Raw genomic sequence first — 22,062 nt, 5'->3', positions numbered from 1 at the left:
CAAGATTACCCAAGAAAAAAAATAACAGGTTGTCTAATTGTCTTACAACAGGGTACAAAACTCAAGATCACTGGACAAAAAGACTAGCACGCAACAACTATATTTTATCTTCATCTCCCCTGTTACAAAAGCTGAACACAAAACATGGAAATATCCACTGGAGAAATGCATTGGGATGAATTTACTGGTCAGTCAGATTGCTCACCATCATTTCTAAGGTACCAATGAACATTTCATGAACAACAAAAATGAAGTGGTATTAAGGTTAAAATACATTTGACCAAAAGGAACAAAAACCTTTAATATCTGGCATCTAGAGCTCCTCCTTGGTCTAGTGGATAAAAGTGCCAGTTTTAGGCAGAAGATTTTACGTTTCCTTTCCAGTGATCTGTTCTGATTTAGCTTGGTACAGTAAAGTCACAACAAGTGACTTTAGTTACTATGACTAGGGAAAGGCACAAATCAGTCAGTGCTCCCAATCCTGTTGGAAAGTGTGCTGTGTGGATATTGGGCAAGAAAGGGGTGGGTTTGTCTGTGAATACAACAACTTTCATTTATATAGTGCTCTGCATGTAGAATAATGTCTTGGAAAGCTTACATTATTTTTATAGTCATAGCCTACCATTTCTCAGTGTCAAAGCTTATAAATTAAGACACTTAGGTGAGGTGTAGTCCCAGAGGGCTGCTGGTATCCATGGCGCTGTACATCCGTAAAAATTGGTACCATCAAGATAGCAGGAGGAAAAGGGTGAGAAAATCAGCAAAATGTAGGACAGCTAATTGAGTTAGCTCTTCTCAGATGAAGCAACAATGGATCAATACAACTGATCTTTCCCTGGACTGGGAATGCGCGGGAAAAGGAACATGGAGTTCCCTATGGTTATTCACCAACACCTGCTGCAAGTACATGAGTGGATGTCAGAAGAGGTCAGAATCAGGCTCAACTGTGATGGCCCCTATGGTCTAACAGTCTGTCGACTCTCAATGTCTGAGCCACAAAGAATAACACCTAAGAGTTAGTTACTTAAGCCCCACCAGCACACGTCATTACCTTCAAGAAAAGAGATAAAGGAAGAAATCAGAATGGCACTGAAATGAAAGAAAAATAGTCAGTATTGGTTAATTTTGTTGTATAATATTTAAGACAAAAATCCAGTACAGTCAACGCCCTATAAGGTGAAGATCTCACATTATGATACTGGTAAATAACAGGTTTTGCTCTATTGCCCTCTATCGTCAACTGCTGCTAACTACATTAGAACTATGAATCGCGAATATCATTGTTAGATTAATAAAATCCCAGAAGTTTTTTGTTTGTTTTGAGAGCGATCATCTACAATTGAGGATAGTAATCACTGGAAAGATGTGCTATAAATACCAATAATCATTTGATTTATGGATTTATCAGAAGACTCACATTTTAACTAAATAACCTCCAAAGTAGACATTGTCACCTGCTTTATAGTTGTGGAACGAGATACTGTACCTACCATCACCCGAGTACATTTGTTTTGATCAAAATAACCTCTAGAAGGACGGTTTATAACAACAACAACAAAATTACATTTGTATAGCGCCTTTCATGTAGGGAGGACATCCCAAGTCTGGATGATCAGTGTTTCGGATCCGAGCTGGAGGTCGGGGTCGGGGAGGGTGGAGGGGGGAAAAAAAGGAGGGTGATCGAAAGCATGGTCGAAGAGGAGGGTCTTGAGACAGGTCTTGAAGTAGGCAAGAGAAGGGGCAAGACAGGGGACTGCAGGATGGAGTTCCATAGGTTGGGGCAAAGTGGCTGAAGGTCCACTCATCAATGGTGGGGCAGGTGAGGCGAGGGACTTGAAGCAGGCCAGAGCCCGCTGAGCAGGCGGAACAGGCAGGTTGGTAGGGGACTGAGAGGTCACAGAGGATGCATAATAACATGGCATTTGTAAGGTAGTTCATTAGGAATGAAAATTAAAATGTCTCAAGACTTTAGTATTGAATAAAGTGATAACCAGACCAGCTATAACAAAATAGGTAATAGAAGAGTCTGTCTTTTATTGCTGAGAGGTAGAAAAGGGGTGTGAAGCTACCTGTAATTGAGAAATTTGTGCATTAAGAGCCTCATTTATAACTAACCCTTCAATCCATTCGGGATTACACCTCCTGGTTCAGAAAGCTTTCCACTGTATAAATGCACAGCTCCAGGAACCAGCAAGCAAAACAGTTTGCTTTATTTAAATTTTAGATTTAGGCTACAGTAGCAGAATGAGTGACAGGCAAAGAAAAAAGTGCTTGCAGGCACAAGAATGCAAACGCCTTGCAGAAGCAATCGAGATTTTACAAGAAACACCATGTTTCAGTATATACTGACTGCATCCAATGGTGAACCAGTTACGAAGCTGGGGAAATGACCATATTTGAATCAACATCTATGTCATCAGAAAAGAGTCTAGATATTTTACAAATACCTACTCTTTTTTTAATACATGTAGGATAAAATCAAACAATTTATGTTTCATTGCTTGTACTAAGGGAAGACCATGTACTACAGAAACCTGGTCAAACCCCTGCACTCCTGAACTGTCCTTTCAACAAATGAGAAAGAGAATGTACAACATCAAAAGAATACAAAGGTGGCTGAAAATCACTTTAAACAAGGCTAAACAAAAACATCCTGTTGCAACTTTAGAAATCTGATGTCAAAAATAGGTTTACGCTGTTGGAAAGCTTAAAAGATTTCTACATTCAGAAATTTCAAGTGCAGGGCATAGGGCTAGTACTGTACTGCTTTGAAGTAGAAACACCCATGGTAGGGTTCAAAGAATATACAGGACATGAAATGCTTAAAAATGGTTTTAAAGAATTAGTGGAGAAAGTTTTAAAGAATGTACAAATAATAACTTGCATTAAATGTGGACAACCTAAAGATGAATGAAGATACACTTGGAAGCTACTTATTCAGTTTCCACGTTATTTAAGAAAGCATAGGTCACAAAATCTAAATAAAAAAAACGATATGCAGATTAGTTATCAAAAAGGGTAGCAGTTTACGTGATATTCTCTCCCAATGTATAAAATGTGACTTTAAATGCTACATTTCCAGCAACAACTGAGGACTTGGAGAGGATTATTTATTGCCAGTAAATTTACTGATTTTGGCAATCAGCTCATATTATTCTCCACTTGTTAATAAACCTTTTGTCAGTGTCCATTTATATTAACATCTTCTGAAGTTTTGATAGATAATTTTAACTACACAGGCAGATTGTGGTTGTTTTAGATTAGGGATTTTGTAATTGAACATCAGAGAACCGTTGACCAGTGTACTGAATACACATTCGATAGCTATATTGCAAAAAGAATCAAGTGGGAGTTTTGAAAAAATGACCCAAAATGCAGTTNAAAAAAATCTAAGTAACATTATTAAAACATGTAATTTTAAACACGTTTCATGAAAAATGTAAGAACAAAGAGGCTCATGCTCTTTAGCAATGATATTTTAAAAACTGAAGGAAAGTTTAGCTTTTTATAATTTGTGAAATCCATAAATACAAACCACAAGTCACAGCAGGGGCCAAGGTGAATGCATGCACACCACTTCTGAGACAAAAAGATCAGCCATTTGGAAAACAAAGAACATATGTGGAAGAAAAGTTCAATATTTTCTGCAAAGTGATGCACAAATCTAGCTTAGAGGCCTAATTATCAATAAAAGGAAATGAATATAAAAAAAGTGCATGAATGGCATCGGAAAATAAAACAACAATAAAATAATAAAAATGTAATTATCTTTACACCTTTTTAGGTTTTCATGCCTTGGAGTCCCATCAATGTTCAAGATGCTAAATTCACTAGTACCATAATCAAACCCTTAGAATCTAAATAATTGACACAGAAATATAATAATAATCCTTGCATTTGATATAGCAAATATATACACAGGAAAATGACCTGTTAGGTGAGTAATTTAAATTGCAGCACTGTGATTACATATTTCTGTACTCTACGACTGGATTCAGTCACACATTCAATAGGTTTTTGAATTATGCAACTTTTTTAATGCTTTGTGCAGGGGAAGTATATGTTTTCAATGAAAAACAAATATTCCATTGTGACAAGTAAAACACAACTGTGTAAAAATGTCACAAAATAACCGTGATCAAGGTTGGTTAAACACCAACAGAATGTTGAGTGCTTGTGTTGAGAATGATAAAAACGATAAAGGCTAGAAACAGAAAATGAGCAAGATTTAATATAAAATTACCGTTTGGAAATAAAATATTAAAAATGACTTCATTCAATCAAAATACTCCAAACTATCCAATGTATATACCTGGGAGTTTTTAATTGTAGCTTCAGTTATCACTGTTTTCAAACGTTATGAGAAGGATTATCAGAAAACACAAACATTTTTAGTTAATGAGACTGCTAATTGTACATTAAGATGCCCACAAACGCTTATGTTTAAAATAATTTAAATTCAAATTCTTGCTTGCTATCATCTTGCAGGAGAATACACAGTTTAGAGAACGAGTCAAGAGAATCTTATAGGTCACAAGCATGTTGTAAACGTCTTCCCAGTGATCAAATAAATTGGGCATCACATTGTTCGGCATTATGTGTTCTGTTCAAATAAGTGTAGTGTTTGTAGAAATTCTAGCTTTAATGGGGATTACAACCCAGGTACATCAATAGTTCCCATCATAGCTATCTGCTTTCTGACTGTTGCCAAATCACTAATACCTTGGATATTTTGAATGAAATTCAACTCGAATTACTATTTGCTTCACATCACACAGTTACTTTGACTATTTAGCAGCATAATTCCAAACACAGCATTTGGGGACAGATTGTGAAATTAGTTACCCTTATCTAACAGAAAATGTTTCTTCAGTTCCATTGCATCTGATGCATCTGTTCTGACTACAGGGAAACTTGTGCTTCAGAATCCAAACAATGTGACCCTGTGTTCGAATGGGTCTGTATATAATAGACAATGGTGATGCCATTTCCGGTTTTCAGCGTGGCATAGCTGACCTCCTGAGCAGCTGCGACCTCTTCCTAGAACTTTTCTAGCACGTAAAACTCTCACAACAGAGGTTGCAGCCACCGGCCAAGTTCCAGTCAGTCTGTGCCTCTTTATAATGATAATAATAATCCATGCATTTGATAAAGCACCCTCAAAGGGCTTCACAGGATTTACTATAAAACAGTGACTATTTTCTAAGCAAGCATAGCAGCCAATTTGAGCTCAGCAATGACCCGCAAATAGCATGAAGTGAATACCGATTATTTTTTACCTGTAGAATTGTTGTCCAGGACACCAGAAGAAACTGCCTTCTCATTTCGAGTACTGCCATGGGATACTTAACATCCCCCTGAACGGGCAGATGAGACCGCGGTTTAATGTCTCATCCAAAGCATGACGCTTCCAACAATGCACTGCATTAGAGCATCAGCCTGGACTGTGAGCTCAAAATTCCTATGTGGGGCTTGAACCCAAAGCCGACTGAATCGGGGGCAACGGTGCTCCCAAGTGAGTCAGGCTAACACCTATTAAAACAACACAATATAAATAGGGTGGCTTTTTTTACATCAGCAGAAGAACAAAAATGCAGAGCCATTTTTGAACATGGATCTGTACCATTCACTGCCTCCTAAATGCAGGCCTGCCAGACTAATTTGGGGCCTTAAAATGGAATACTGCTCAAATCTTTACTTAATTCTTTAAAATTTAATTCTGCAAATTAACAGTTATTGTATAAACGGATCTGCTTAAGGTTCTGTAGTATTTCAGTCTGACTGAGAACTAACAACTTAATTCCTATTCCCATCAGTGACACTTGAATGCTGTGAAACCTGCACTAACGATGCTGTCTTTTGAAAGCTGTTTATGGCACACCCTCCACAACAGGAGGTTCCTTTTGCTTGTTAAGTGGAACTAGACTACCTTCCCAGTTCTGATTGGTGATGGAAGCACTGCTCCCGAAAACAGGGCTCAAGACACAAAGCGCGAGGTCTTCAGCTCCAGCAGGCATTGCTTGTCGGTACATAACCCTAACTGTATAGAAACTAGTTACCCAGTGAGTTTAGGATCATTAAAAACACGCTAAAACTGCTTCAAGCTAAAAGGAACATAATAAATCGATGCCTGCTTAAAAAAAAAGGGGATGCATGCTGCAGCATATAAAACACCCTGCTGCTTTAATTACTCATTTCACTTCTCTATTACGGATATGCTTAATCCATCAGATGGTGTCTTAGGAACAATCATTGTAAAACAAGCTCATTAACAAATGGTAATCAGTAGTCAAGAGGCTGGGGGCATCTTGCTGCAGTGTCACAAGGTAGAGGAGCCATTTTATTGATAGCATTTCTGTCAATAAAACCACATACACTCAAGTTAAAATCTACTTCTAATGCATTTCATCTATTAATTCACCAACAAAATGTGACTTTTTATTACCAGAAAAAAAATCTATATTAAAAACCTCAGTCTCTTCCAAATGTCAAATTCTGCATGGTCTTTATGGGATAATACAGCAGACATTGTCAAAATCAATTTAAACATTCACTTTTTAGTAAAATGGTTCCATATCGATGTTTTAGCAAAAATGGCACAGGTACAAATTACCAGCAAGTCATTGATAGAAAGTATTCTTAATAAGTGTCATTGCTGAGACAAAACAATTTCTTTGATGTTTGCACAAACCTAAGTTACAAATCTCAACACCTATTCAGCTGAGAGGATTTGTTCAGTTACATCAAATACAATTCAAAGAGAATTTAAACATAGAAAATAAAATTAGAAAAGAAATGTAAATTTAAATAACCCTTGCACTTGATATAGCATGTCTTCAAGACATCTCAAATCGCTTCACAGAATAGACTGTAAAATTAATTGACTGTATATTTTGTGGGCGTAATGTATATTGAACAAGAAATAATTTATATTTTTGTAGCACCTAATCAAGTAAAAACATCTCAAAGTAAGTAAAGTGACTGTTATGTAGGCAAAGGCAACAACCATTTGGTGTACATTCAGAGCCCAAAAACAGCCATGACACGAATGACCAATTGTGCGTCAGCCTGGCTGACTGATGACACTCTCTCCTCTGATTTGAAAGGTTGTGGGTTCAACCAACTTCTTTGAGACTTTCCAATCTGATAAGACCCAATATTGAATGTAAGTATTATTTGTGATACTTAAGTTAATTTTTAATATTTTTCAAAGTCAGAGAAGAAAGTGCCATGCTATTGTAATTGTGCGCGAGCTGGTTGCACTGAGTGAAGAAATAAAGAACATGTCAGTAACATAAATGGGTCAAAATTCTGGGGTGGACTGCCTACAAAACAACATTGTGGGAGCACCATTGTCTCAAGAAATGCAGTGGGTTAAAAACCAGGCCTGCCCCATCAGTAGAACAAGGTCTGAGCAATAAACGCTGATTGTGCAGCTCTGTCCACATCCTGAGAACAAGTAAAAAAAATACTAAGCTATATTGAAGGGAGGAACTTCTGGAATACATGCTATTTCAATTGAGAGTACAATCAGTGTCCACTGATCTATAGCACAGGGATACTAGAGATTTTGAGCAAGCAATATTTTCAAATGCTACTGAAGTCATCCAGTTTCCACAATGCTGTATGTAGTGATCAAATAGTTTAAAGTTACAATAAGATTTAATAATGATATTATAAAGAAAGGTTTACTTACCAATTAAAAGGTATTCTATAGATTTTTAATGGATACACATTTGGAAAGAACGAGTGCCAACTCAAGCTATGTAGTAACACATGGTAGATTATTGCAAACTATAGAACACAAGCTATTTGATATTTACAGTGCCACTACAATCATAGGATCTAAATTGATCAAGGTTCACTTAACATCACTGAATATCTAATAACCCTAGGTCTATTAATTCTCACCTGATGAAGATCTGGAAGATATTCAAACTAAATCAGCTCTCCAGTCAAGTAGAAAAGGATATTTCTGATCTTACATTTAAATTAACAAATAATATAATATCTGCATGTTTGGTATGGCTTGAGTGGCGTTTTCGATTCTAGCTTCTGATAACATGCATAAAGCTTCTTATTACTAGACATAGACTAATTTGAAATAGAATGAAAGACCAGAACAGATTAATTTGATTGAATACAAGTACAGAATTAAGTTATTACTTTCATCATAAAAAGGGACAATGCAGAAAATTAATAATGAATCCAACACAGCACTTTTTACAAGAAATACATTTCATGTAAATAAGCTAACGGATAGTTACTAGTTGTTCCAGGCACCCAATATCTAATCAAATTCAACTAATAATGGTACAATCTGATCTGCGGTCCTCTAACTGAAGGATTTAGGCATTTTTTTCAAAACCAAAAATAAAATACTAGAAACAATGAGATGTATTCCGTTAGACTTTCTGACTTCAAGGAGAGATGGTTAGTTCAAAATTTTGAAGGGAACAAATGAAAAGCATTTTGTCTTTATTTTACAAAGTTAAAAAAAGTATTTACTTACCACTGGTCTGCATAACTAGAAACGGAAAGATCTAACTCTAATTATTTCAGCAGGTTCAAAATGAGGAGGATCTTTACTCCTGCCTTGTCCTGGGACTTGTATGACGGGGTGAGAAACACAAACAAGGATAGGTAATTGAAGCGGCTCTTTTCATTTTTACCAACTCCACGTGAGCTTTCCCAGTTTGGGACAGGAAGATTTCCAAAGTTTTTTAAAAATATTCAAATCAGAATTTATGGAACCCTGCAAACTCTCCACTTTTCCTGGATTTTATGCCATTAGACTGGTGGTCACACTAAGTTCATCTATTAAAACTAGCATGAGGATATGCTGATGGTGATTTGAAGTACTTCAGCCCAAACTGAGTTAACACATTTTAAAAAAGTGTGATGTCAGCTATGAATTACGTAAGAAATCGGTTTAAAAATTATTACAACTTGAAATTAAGTGTGATTAATGAGTGAGAAACTGTAATGCTACAACTCTTTTTCTGAAGCACATTTCCAATTGTATTCATTTATAAACATGCACTTTCTGCCTCACTTCCCCATTTCATGTGTTGGTCTCCAGATTTGAGGCCAGGCATTGCTCTGAGGTTTCTGTTCTTGATCCAACTGTGCCAGTTATGGGAAGCTGAACTGAAACGATGGCCTTGACCACATTCTTTGCAGGCAACCATTCATTCTCCACTCTATGTTGTCAAAAGAGCCTCAGACAGTATCAGGAAATAACCATGTAAAGAATCAGGGTAAATGTATCCTGCTTTCTTAAAAATTGTGCAAATTAACTGCCACATTTACCTACATAATAACATTCACTTCTAATTCATTTAAAAATATTTTCTTTACTCAAATATATTATATAGGCATGTGTTTTCTTTTTTATCCTTCCTATATTAATTTCAATGGTTTCTTCTGCAACCTTCAAATGTTTAAATCCTAAATATAAGTATTTGCTAAGTTTTGCAATTCTCTCCAAACGGAGGAAAATTAATTATCATTGTTACAGTTTTTAAATTTTTAAAATTAGGAAAAGAGTTGATATCTGTCAAAAATATAAAAAACTAAAAGTTGAAAAACATCATCCTTAGATACGGGTAACAGGTCACCAACTGTTTGATATCAAGGTCTGAATCTTTGAGCAAGCTTGGAGTAGGGGCTACAACGTGGCACAAATGAAGATGATAAACAGCACCAAATATATAGATGGACTCAGTAGATCTTAATAGTCTTAAATAGTATTATTATGTTTTAGTGTTATTATGGTTCCGATACTGGCTTGACACCAATAACAGCTTCCAAGAGGTGCAAACGACTGCAAATGTTTTACCCACTTGAACTGCTCTGCTCAGCCAAAGACAATTTAAAGTTTATGTTTCGTTTCGCATTGGTTTCAGCTGTTCTGCAAAAGGTGCGAAACCTACCTTCTCAAGATGATCTTGAAATGTTCTGAGGAACTCAATTCACACTTGCATCAATTATCCTAAAAGGGGGTTTCTCTGAGTATCCTGGCCAACAATCCTTCAGATTAAAAACTGACTGATCATTGTGGGAACATTATTGGTACAAATGACAGCTATATTTGCCTACAAAAACAGTCACTACATCTGACAGTAATCTGTGAAGTGTTTCGAAGCATTTAAACTTTATAACGTGTTTAAAAAAAATACAACTTATTTTGCTTTGCTCGGATTTGTGCTGAATTAACTGGTCTCAATCAGGGCCTCAGTTGCAGTGCTGAAATCAGCCTCAATATCATTGCACAGAGGATAAAATTAATTTGAATCCTGGTAAGTACGCTCAGCCTTTCAATATCAATAGATTAAATGCCACGTCTATGAAATACTCTCTCTTACAGGAGGTAGGCAGGGCCTCCCTAGGGGTGAACTGCCTCATGGAGAAAAACCTGACAAAGCCAAGCAAAGCTGCAGTAATCTAAGGCATTTCTGATAGTTGACAAGGTGTTAACAAGATTTAAAGAATGATTTCAGCCAATGACTTCACTCAAGCCGGAATTGTTCTCCTTACAGCAGAGAAGGTTAAGGGCAGATTTAACAGAGGTGTTCAAAATTATGAGGGGTTTTGATAGAGTAGATAGGAAGAAACTGCTTCCACTGACAGGTGAGTCAGTAACTAGGAGACATAGATTTAATATAATTGGCAAAAGAACTAGAGGGGAGATGAGATTTTTTTTTACAGAGTGCATTGCCTGAAAGAGTGATGGAAACCTATTCAATAACAACTTTCAAAACAGAATCCAACAGGTACTTGAAAAGGAAAAATATATAAGGTTATGGGGAAAGAGCAGGGGAGTGGGACTGATTGGGTAGCTCCAAAGAGCTGGCACAGGCTCGATAGGCTGAATGGCCTCCTTCTGTGCTGTAATATTCTATGCATTCTGTGATTGCCTAACTGATAGGGAGGTCCCAGCTGGGCAAGTGCCTGGCTGCTGCTAGCTCCGTTTTCTTTCAATTTCTTCTGTAAATGCTTCATCCAGCTTTGGGCATTTAAGGCAAAAGCACAAAAGTGTGCTTCTGCTACACTTCAACAAGATCTTCTTGTCCACCTGTCAACTACAAAGAGACATTAATAGAGCCCACATCTCTTGACCTCAAGACATGTCTTCAATAGCACTAGAGTATAATAAACTCACTTCTTAATGAGTCACCTCATTGTGGCCTTTCAAAAGCAACTGAAAGTAAATGTATATGAATGAACATGTAGCATACCGATCATATAATTCAAGATATCAAGAGTTAGATGATGTCTGACCCCTGCTGGCTGGAGCACTCATTATAAGGTATCATGGATGTTATTGACTTACCCTTCACCAATGCACGCAGGAACTTAATTAAGACCAGGAAAAAAGAGCAAATTTAAAGCAAATTTGTTGTTGAAAAGCATTTTTTTACTTCAAAAGGGCAAGTTTCACCTCTAAGGGCAAATTTCTTCAAACATTTGATAATCTCGAGGGGTTTTGGAGAGGTGGTTTAATCTTTTGTATACTGTAGTTGGTAACAATATTTTAACTTTAAACATATTTTAAGTTCTAAACAGAAAATGAAATGTTGACTGGAATAAATATGATTGTGATCGCCTCAATATTGGTTCTGCTTCTAGGTGGTGACATTACCCAAGAGGTTACACAGCACCCCGGGAAGGGTAACAAGTCCTTCATTACCACAAACCTTTGGGGGTAGGGAGTTCCTTAGAGCTGAGCCGCTCCAAAGTGTGTGCTTGACATTAGATGTCAAAGTTGAGTCAATCCTCTGTGATGGTCTAGATAGTCTGGTCCTGAGCCAGTTGGGTCCACATTATTAGAGGGCAATTTTTCCACCACAGAAATAGGCATTTGTGGATAAGCATGAATTTGCAGCCAATAATGGAGCTTGATTCAAATGCTTGAATATGGCACTTCATGTCAAGGTCTAAACAAAAAGCTTGGAAAAAAGTGTAGCTGCAAAGTGGCAGAAATAAAACATTCTCTGATTAATCTTTTCATGTGTGAAACCTCTCATTTCCTTCATTGGTGACTTTTAAAATCACATGAAACAAGTTGGAAAAACATAAGTTACTTAATGACAGTCAGCACAGATTTGTTAAAGGAAAATCGTGTCTGAGAAATTTAATTGAGTTCTTTGATGAAATAACAGAGAGGATTGATGAAGGTAGTGAAGTTGATGTAGTGTATATGGACTTTCAGAAGGTGTTTAATAAGTTGCCACGTAATAGACTAGTTAGCAAAATTGAAGCCCATGGGATAAAAGGCAATGGCAGTATGGATACAAAATTGAAGAAAGCAGAGGGTAGTGGTGAACGATTGTTTTTCAGATTGGAGGTAAATATACAGTGGTGTCCCCCAGGGGTCGGTAAGATCCACTGCTCTTTTTGATATACATAAATGACTTGGACTTGGGTATAGAGAGCAAAATTTTTATTGTGCAGATAACACAAAACTTGGGAACGAAGTAATTGATTACGGCATAAACTGCCGTAACCAATTAAACTGAATTATAGTTTGGAGCTTGATGTCAAGGACTTAATAAAAGCTTGGAAAATGTGGGGCTGCAAAGTGGCACAAATAAAACATTAATCTCTTCAGTGGGAGAAACTTTCTTCTCTTTTTGTACGAAGGCAGCTGTCGTATAGTCATGTGATATATGAGTAAAAAGATGAAGAACTGACATTGACAAGCACGATTTTGTTCACATAAAGGAAAATAACATGAAGGAATTCACTGCTTTCAAAACAATACAATATCCACTTTTATAGCGTCTTTCATGTCTCAAAGCACATGACAATACCGGCTGGGCACCTGAGCTGGGAGTGGTAAACGACAATCTTCAACGAATAACATTTCAATAATGTAGGTGAAGCAAAAATACAAATCATACCTACATAATGTATCTGGTTAATATCAGAGAACTAGCTTCTAATGATGCATTAAGAGAGGAAAAAATATGTTGCTGATTCCTCTTAAAAATATTTCTGTTAAAAAACTATAAAAGATTACTGTGTACTGTTTTAGAAATGTTAAGTAGAAATTTGGTACACTTCCATGAAATGTTTATCCAAAATGACAATAGATCAACACCACAAAAATTATCAGCATGATTTTTTTTGCAAACATCAAAGTTCCTTCTGAGTTAAGAGGGTGGAGATTTCCTGTACTGAGAATACTGGTGTCCCCATTGCAGAAAGATATACCCCATTTGATAAAAGTTCCTACAAGTTGACTAGATTCCTATTCTCTCTGATGCACTATAAGAATTTACACACATTTGCCAATCTACGTGCATTCAGAAATTACCCAAACTTGTGAATTATAGGTAACAATCTGATTCAGTTGACAGCGCTCTCTATTCTGAGTCAGAAGGTTGAGGATTCAAGCCCCACGTTGGGACTTTAAACTCAGTCTATCGCAGTGCCTGAGGGAGCACTATCTTGGAGGTGCCATCTTTGGATGAGATGTTAAATCACAGTTTGCCTATTCAGGTGAATGTTAACAATCTCATAGCAATATTCTAAAGAGAAGGGAGTTTCTTTCAGTATGCTAGCCAGCAATGCCCCAGATAAAATTTGTCATTCACATCATGGTTGTTTGTAGGACATTTCTGTGTGCAAATTGGCAGTCATATTCGCTTACAAAATAGTCACTACATGTTATAGTCAATCCTGTGAAGAGATTTAAGATGTCTACCTGATGTGAAAGGCGCTATATTAAAAGCAATTATATATTACATCAGGGTTGTCCAAATGGCAGAATTCTTATGGGTTATATTTCTGGAAGGTCAACCCAAAAGTATTGCTTATGCGGCCAGCGGACGTTTCTCAAATCGAGCATCCGGCCCTCAACAGCCAAAAAGTTGGACCCGCTTGTACTACACAAAAGCTCTACTTTTATAATATTCTTCTTTCTCCTCCTCTAACCTCATTCACCATTCCCCAGTTTAGAGGTTCATCCAAGACACACTGCATATATACATAGATATGTATGGGATTGAAAACAAAACTAGCCACTGAACAGAACTCTCGTCATAACCACCCTGTGCCACAGCACATTAGTACACCAAAGTATCATGGAATACTACAATATAGAAACAGGCCAATTAACTCATCAAGTCTACACTGACATGGTATTTTCCTGCCTGATCCCCATACTTTTAATATTATTATCTTTAAAGCATATAGATACCTCACTGGCTCCCTGACTCCTTGCAGATTGACTTGAAAATCCTCATCCTCCAACTCCATTCTCTCGTTCGCCTGTCGATCACTCTGTGCCACAACCAGTGATCAAACTTTCAACTACTTTGCCCCAGTACTCTAGAACTCTCTCAATATCTCCTACATAAAAAGCCATGTATAATTGCAAGGTTTTTTCAAAAACCCTTTTAAAGAATTTATGGAATATAACCAACAATAAATATTATCACATTGTAACGCTTAGCCATTATTTTTCCATCTGTATACTACCAGATTTTATTTTATACCTATTACAAATTGAGAAGCTAATTTAAAAATGTCTTCAGCAAATGCCATAATGCTAACTGATATGCCCAATATAACCTGTGCGCAGCTGAACTTGATAAATGCTGTGGCAACGTTAAGCCTCTAGAGGGAAACTGAGGTTTAGATGTGTGGTTTTCCCCCAGTCAAGTTCCAGAGCTGTGACGACTGATTACCAGGACTATTAAATGTAGCATCAATTATTAAAACAGCTTCATATCAAGTTCTCATACATCACCAAACTAGTACCACTTCCCTATTAAATGTGAATTGCACACAACAATCCATTCACATATTCCTGAGCTATACCCTACTTTGTTCAGTTTACACATTTAATAATTATCTCAATAGCCTAGCATGAAAGACTGACAACACTACTAATATCTGCCTTGTTACTGAAATGGTGCTATGTTTCCTATAGCACAAAGTCAAGTGTAAGACAGAGTAACATATCTACACTCATTCTAACAAATTGATTACAAACCTTAATCAGTAGAACATTAAAAATGATCATCTAAATAACAGCAATAAAATTACATTTATATACTGTCTTTCACGTCGGAAACATGTCCCAAGGCACTGAACTGTTAAGAATTGGCACCCGAGCTGGGGGTTGGAATCAAGAAGGGTAGCAGTTAATTATATAGAATAATTAAGATCTAAATTACATATCTACAGAAAACAAACACAAACATTGTGCTACTGACCTGTGATGATCAGTTTCACATTCTATGGTGAACACTATTCTGTTTGGATTTAGTTGCTCTACTTATGAAAGGTAGAAATTCCAAAGCTGTGTAGACAAATGCACAACTACTACTAAGATCCTTACTAAGGATTATAATATTTCTCTGAATCAACTCACTGCATAATAAAGATGTAGATTCATTTGAACTTTATATCAGTATACCTCACGTTAGTTTTTATTTTTTTATGGCAAACTGCAACATTCTATGATTTCTTTGAGGCAATGTCAACAGCATCTACCACGGATGTGAAATAGGAAATGGTAGGAACCCATGTATAAACCATGTTTGATACAGTACCACCAAAAATGTTCTTCTTGTTTTGAAAGAATACAATAATACAATATCATAGGTTTTTGCAGAAAGTTCTGAATTAATAAAACCTTTCTGGTTTCCCATTTAAATAGATTGAAGAAAATCTGAAAGGAAGAACAAGGTGGAATTGCCTTTTGTAATTACTCCCTCTCCCTTATATTTTCCTGAATGGACAAAGTGGCAATTCGACAATTGTACAATTTGATTAGATAATCGCTTGCAATTAGACAATCATTCAAATATGTTAGCATTAAGACAGGAAAATATCTGCTGCTCCTTCTTAAAACTCAAGGCAAAGCAATCATTCTATATAATATAATAATCCTCGCATTTGATATAGCCCCTTATCACGTCTTCGAGAAGTCTCAAAGCTCTTCACAGAATATATTGTAAATTAAATTGACTGTATTTATATAGCAAAGAAATTGAACTGAACAGGTACCTTTAATCTGGCATGACACATTTTGGGGGTCTGCTGTGCTGGGAATGGAATGTATATGCACTCCCTGGAGGGAAGCATCTTACTTCCTAATTCCAGAGAGATATTAGGTGCAAGTCGGAAAGTACCAAGCTTGGGAACCCCACAGTGTGCATTGGGGTACTGCTGAGGCTTAACCAGCTAAAAATGCAGTTTGCTGTTGTAAGCACTATCTGGCAAGCTTCCCATTGCTTGTCCAGCTAGAACTGCCCGACTAGTTCAGGCTTTGGCTTCCAAGGTTAACAGAAGCCAAGTGATAGCTCTTTCAGAGAGCTGGCATGACGAGGTGCATTGAATATTCTTGCTCTGCCAATTTTAAAATTTTATGCAACTTCAATCTGTATGTCAGGTTTAAGGCAAAAAAATGGATTAAGGGGGAATAATAGTGAGCAAATAATGTACGTAAACTAGTAACTTTCAAACCACATTTTCTCAAACTAAAATATGTGCAAAAAATTCTCATTATAAGAAGTGAATGCTGGTAATCTCATATTGTGCAACTAACTGTTGATCACTTACAACCCATCCAACAATTCACAGGGTACGAGTCTTAGAATTTCTGGTCACTTGAATAGACCTGCTTCAAAACTGATGTTTAATAGTTCTTCCAGATTCATCTGTGGGCGGTGCCTTGCTACCTTGACTGAATCATGTCGGGGATAAGAAAGACATTGATGGCAGTTGTGAAGCCACCGTGCTCCACAAACCCTTCTCCTTCCTCTTCAAACCAATAAGCAAAAGAATGTGACAAACCACATTCAAAGGGAGAAAAAATGAATACAAGCTACAAAACACTGACAAATGATTCAGTTCTTGTAAATTGAAGCATTTCCCATTAAGGTATTGTCGACAATCTTTGACACGATTGTCTATTGTACCCCTCATACCAAGCTGACAAGATTGGAATGAACCAAAACCAGAAAATTAAAACAAGTTATTTAAGCTTTTCTGCTCTTCTATATTAGTGAAATCAGCTTTACAGTAAGTAGCAATTCTGATAAACAAAAATCTAGTTTTGATAAGATAGGAATCAGCATTCAAGTTGTATAACTGAATATATATGTATAAAACATATATAAAAATCAATATGAAAATATATAAATGTTATATGTAAGTATAATTTGCTCTCCACCTGCCATTAACTTTGTACACCTGAGCAGTTAGACTAGAAATTTCCCCACTCAAGTCTCTATCAAAGCCACTTTATAAAAAAACAACCACCAGAAGTTACCCAAGATTGTTTAAGGTAACTACCCTCCGATTTTCTTTCTTTCTCTGTGTAAAAGCAACTGCGCCAGTTTGTCACTTTCACATGGTGACAAGCAAAAATAGGAAAGTCGAATGTGTGCGAAAAGAACGTGTGAAAATCCTATCATTCCATCTTGCAGTGTGCTTCCTTAATGCACTGTACCACTACAGTGACTATATATGTACTATAGCATTATAATTTCTGCACAAAGGCAACAGATGCTCATATTCCATTAATTTTGCTAAGGTACAATTAAAACATATCAATTTTCACAACAATAAAAGAGGGTGAGAAGTCTCTTTAATTTTAAGAAGAAAAAACTTTCAAATACATTGGGTTAAACAAAAAAAAGTCAGTTCACAAAGCAGACAGCTTGTTAAAGTATGGCTAAATTCTCCGGTTGTGGATTCATTAAGGCACTCTAACAGTGTGAAAAGGGAGCATTTGGTCTTTTTGGACTTTACCAGCTGAGGCTCTGTTAAGGACTGAAGGTTAACACTTTACCCAGTTTTCTCCTCCAGCCTCAATCCTAATTAGTCCACCTCATCTTTGACTGTGAGCACCGAGTGTCTGGATTACAAAGAAACTAATTAATACTAACAAATTAGATCAAGTCAAATTCAATAGCAGCCAGAGTTAAATGTTCATTGGTAAGCGAAGGCTTTTGATATCCATAATTGCTGCTCATGGCTGTAATGAGGCCTCTTTCCTCAGAGCGAAAGCCATTTTACTTACCTTTCTGGAAAAGCTTGCGTATCTATCTCACTGTAGCCTCTGTAACAATGCAACATGAAAACTGAGATTTCAAAGGGCTGATTGAATTGATGTTCAAATTATGGAATGAAATATGTGGCTCCTCAAATAAATCCATGGTTCTAAATGCCAAAACTATAGAATGAGAAATTATATATATATATATAATAGAATTTCCATGAAGCATCACTTCTGTTATCCAATGGTTTTCTACCTATGACAGTCCTTTTAGGACTAATAATAATCCTTGGATTTAATATTGCACCTCATCATGCTGAAGAGTCTCAAAGTGCGTCACAGAATTTACTGTAAAGTATAGTGACTGTGTATTTGTAGGTGAACTTGACTAAATATAAAATCAGGTAAAATCCGTGAATATAAATACCAAGCCCAGGAGAAAGCAAAACGGAAGTCAATGTGAAACTGATCTGAATACCACACATTGTAAGGAAGTGTGTGGAATTATAAGGCACAATCCAACTTTATTGCCAATAGAAACTTGGTAATCCAAATAACGAGACAGATGGCATGTCAAGAGGAGAAGAAACATATGTAAAAACTTCTACCTAATTTAAATTTCATTCATGAACTGCAAGTGAACAGTTTTCAGTAAAAATGGCAATTACATGAAAAATTTTATAACCCACATAAAGAACAGCTGCGTGTTTACACTTCTTGTAAAAATAAATGCTGTCAAGGTTTATCGTAAAATTAAAGAGATGCTTTACATGCATGTTTTTTTCTCAAATGCAAAGCGTATTTAAGAAAATAAACTCAATAATTATTTTACTTAAGATGAACATTGAAGAAGGATTTATTTTCAAACTTAACAGTATCTGACTAAAAGTAGAAAATTCAGAGCAATCTTGTTGTCAACCTTGTGGTTGTGGTGGGAATGGTTGGCGAGGAACTGTGTGATACGAACTTCTCACTCGTGACTTACTTGCAAAATGCGATTAGGCCGCCAGTGCAAATATGTATTGTATTAATGTTTCTCAGTACAGGATTTTTATATCACCCAATAATTGTACATGTTTTAAGAAAACAAATCCTCCCATGGGAACAGTTTCTACAGAGACTGATGGATGATTTTCATGGCATGGTCAGACCTCAGTACATCATACAGCGAGCTGCCAGATTGGTAAGGTTTGAAGGAGGTTGAAAAGTGGGGTGGGGGTCAGACAGTGGAAGGATTTGAAGGTGAAAATGATGATCTTGCATTTGATTTGATGGGGGGGGTAAGGAGTTAATGGAGCTGAACAAGGATGGGTGATAGGCTCATGGAGCCTGGTGAGGAAGAGGACATGGGCTGCAGAGTTTTGAATAGATAGTCTGCAGCCTATGTAGCAAAGAGCTGGGGAGTCTGGCCAACAGGGTGTTACTGTAGTTAAGCTTGAACGTCATGAAAGCATGATGGATAGTAAATAAGTGTTACTCCAGCACACAGAGAGTAAACAATTACCTTGCACGCTGTCTGAACAAAGTTCCTTGGCCTTCTCCCTCACCATTTTGGGAATAAGTACATCTTTCTCCACATGGCGTAGGTGATCACTCTCTGTAAAATGGAAAAGCAGATGTTTGAAGGTGAAAGGGAGGACTTACCCATTTATCAAATATCCTAGTGTGAAAATTGCAAAAAAAAATTAATAACACAATGATATTTTGTTAAATTTTAATTTGGGTTCTTGAATGGTATTGGTATCATATGTCATCCTAAGGTCTTTAAAAAAAATCATTAAAAGTATTCAATGTCTATTCTAAAACTTGTCATCATTATTTCATGAAAATTTAAGAAGATATGTGGCTAAGATATCAACAACAAATTACATTTGTATAGTGCCTTTCATGTCAGAAGGAATCTGTCGGGGTCTAATTGTGGTATTTCTTAATGGGAGGAATCCTATTAAAATTCCTATTAAGCATAGGAACTATACTCGAGATATAGTTCTTCTACTGAAAACTGGTTACCACTTAGATATTTAATGACTTGATTCGCTTAACCAGTGTATTATAAATACACCATAGCTGTTTGTGGGAACACAGTTGTGCGCAATTGGCTGCCGTGTTTCTCCCACAAAATATAGTCACTACACTTTACAGTATATCCTGTGAAGCCCTTTGAGACGTCTCGAACACGTGATAAGGCACCTTATCAAACGTTATTATTACAGTTACCAAAGAAGTCCCCACTTGCATGACTTAACGAGTCCTTATTAAAAAAATTACAATAAAGAATACAGCAAATTAAACACAACTAAGTACCTTTCAAAACAATCGTGTGACTCAGTAAAGATTCAGGTCAAACACTTCAGTTTAAAAATGATAACAATACAATGTAACAAGCAATTTTGATTTAGCATTGCACAGAATATTCTGTGAAGTGCTTTGAGATTTCTCCACGACATGATAAAGCGATATATCAAAATGCAATGATATAATACATTACATTGTAGATGGTTTAAAAAATTCTATATTAAATCATAGCCTCCTAAAAATAACCATTTTACACACAGGGATGGCATATGTTATGTTGTTCTCTTTTGTACAGTGTTAAGCAACAAAATATTAAATACTATAATAATCCTTGCATTTGATATAGCACTTTATTATTAAAGTGTCTCCCAACTGTAAGACATAAAGTGACTGTATTTATCAGTCAATGCAGCAACCAATTTGCAAGCAGCTATGATGTGAATTACTCATTTTATCTGGGGTATTGTTAGCCAGCTCACAGACTGAAAATCCCTTGTCTTTTCGAATAGTGCCGTGGGATCTTTGATGTCCACTTGAACAGCCAAACAGGACCTTGATTTAACATTTCAGCCGAACGACGGCATCTCCAACAATAATAATAATAATCCTTGCATTTGACATAGCGCCTTATCACGCCTTCGAGAGGTCTCAAAGTGCTTCATAAAATATACTGTAAAGTGAATTGATTGTATATTTTGTGGGCATAACATGGCAGTCAATTGCGCACAGCAGTGTCCCACAAACAGTCGTGGATTGAATTGACCAATTTATTANTTTTTTTGAAGGAATTTTTACCACCGGAAAAGCGACCTGCCAATTGACTAACAACCGGGTTCCTACTTACTGCTATGTAAACAGAGGTGTGGAGTAAGGAAACTTGCCCAACATTGCACTTGGAGCTCAGTCCAAAAATAGAGTTGAACCTACAACCTTCTGACCCAGAGATGAGAATGCACCAAGTGAACCAGGCTGACAACAGATACTATTGAGTAGATAAGGGCAACTTATTCAAAAGCTACAACAGAAAACCAAGCCAGAAAGAACTTTATGTTTAAAAAAGGAAGACTTTTTTCTTCAGAAAACAAATCTGTGTATCATTTAAATTGTTAAGTTTTAATTAACAGAAGCAACAGAGGTGACAGTCAGTTACATCGCAGTGTGACGGTTCTCAGAGGAGTAGGTTGTGTTAACAATGCTACTCACAGTTGGCTCTTTATTATTCATAACAAGAGGTCTGGTATTTTTAATTCAGACTGCAAGTGTAAAAGAATGTTTAAAGTTCAATGAGTGGAGAGAACCTAATTCTCATCCAATTTAACAGTGAAAGAGTGGAGAGAGGTGAAGAGAAAACAAAAGCAAATGTACTCCTCTCCCAAACAAAACCTGACTGAGCAATTTCTGATACCATTGAAAAACAGTGACTGAATCCTTTACACAGTCCTGTTAATAAGAGCGACACTGAACCTCCACTGATCAGAATGTCCAGCTTCTTCATAACCTTGAAAACACACCAGAATGGGGAATGGAGAAAAAAAATTAAATGTTATAGTCCTTTTGCTTCTGTATTTAGTCACCCACTTGATCACTTTAAATTTCCAGTACTGCTAAATCCATAGCAGTGAATGTAAAACACTGTTAATTATTGGTTAACGATCGAGCTCCTATATTCTGGAATTTAAATACAGCCTGAGCAATTCCCTGAGTCAATTACAACTGTTAATGGTACTTGATAGATGTTCTTTCACTCC

General features: G+C 36.5%; 1 protein-coding gene across 1 annotated transcript in view; it reads right to left on the bottom strand.

Annotated features, from left to right (window-relative positions):
* Positions 1-19,619, bottom strand: part of cmc1 (C-x(9)-C motif containing 1) — a gene marked incomplete at its 5' end in the record, with an annotated part of 33,315 nt that extends 13,696 nt beyond the window's left edge. Inside the window, 1 exon segment of the mRNA NM_001292243.1 lies at positions 19,524-19,619. Coding sequence (NP_001279172.1) covers positions 19,524-19,619 — 96 coding nt within the window.
* Positions 19,620-22,062: the final 2,443 nt, after the last annotated feature.

Source organism: Callorhinchus milii, unplaced genomic scaffold, assembly GCF_018977255.1.
Source record: "Callorhinchus milii isolate IMCB2004 unplaced genomic scaffold, IMCB_Cmil_1.0 Scaffold2, whole genome shotgun sequence".
NCBI lineage: Eukaryota > Metazoa > Chordata > Chondrichthyes > Chimaeriformes > Callorhinchidae > Callorhinchus > Callorhinchus milii.
Note: the sequence above shows the minus strand (reverse complement) of the source record. Positions and strands in the feature narration are given on the sequence as shown.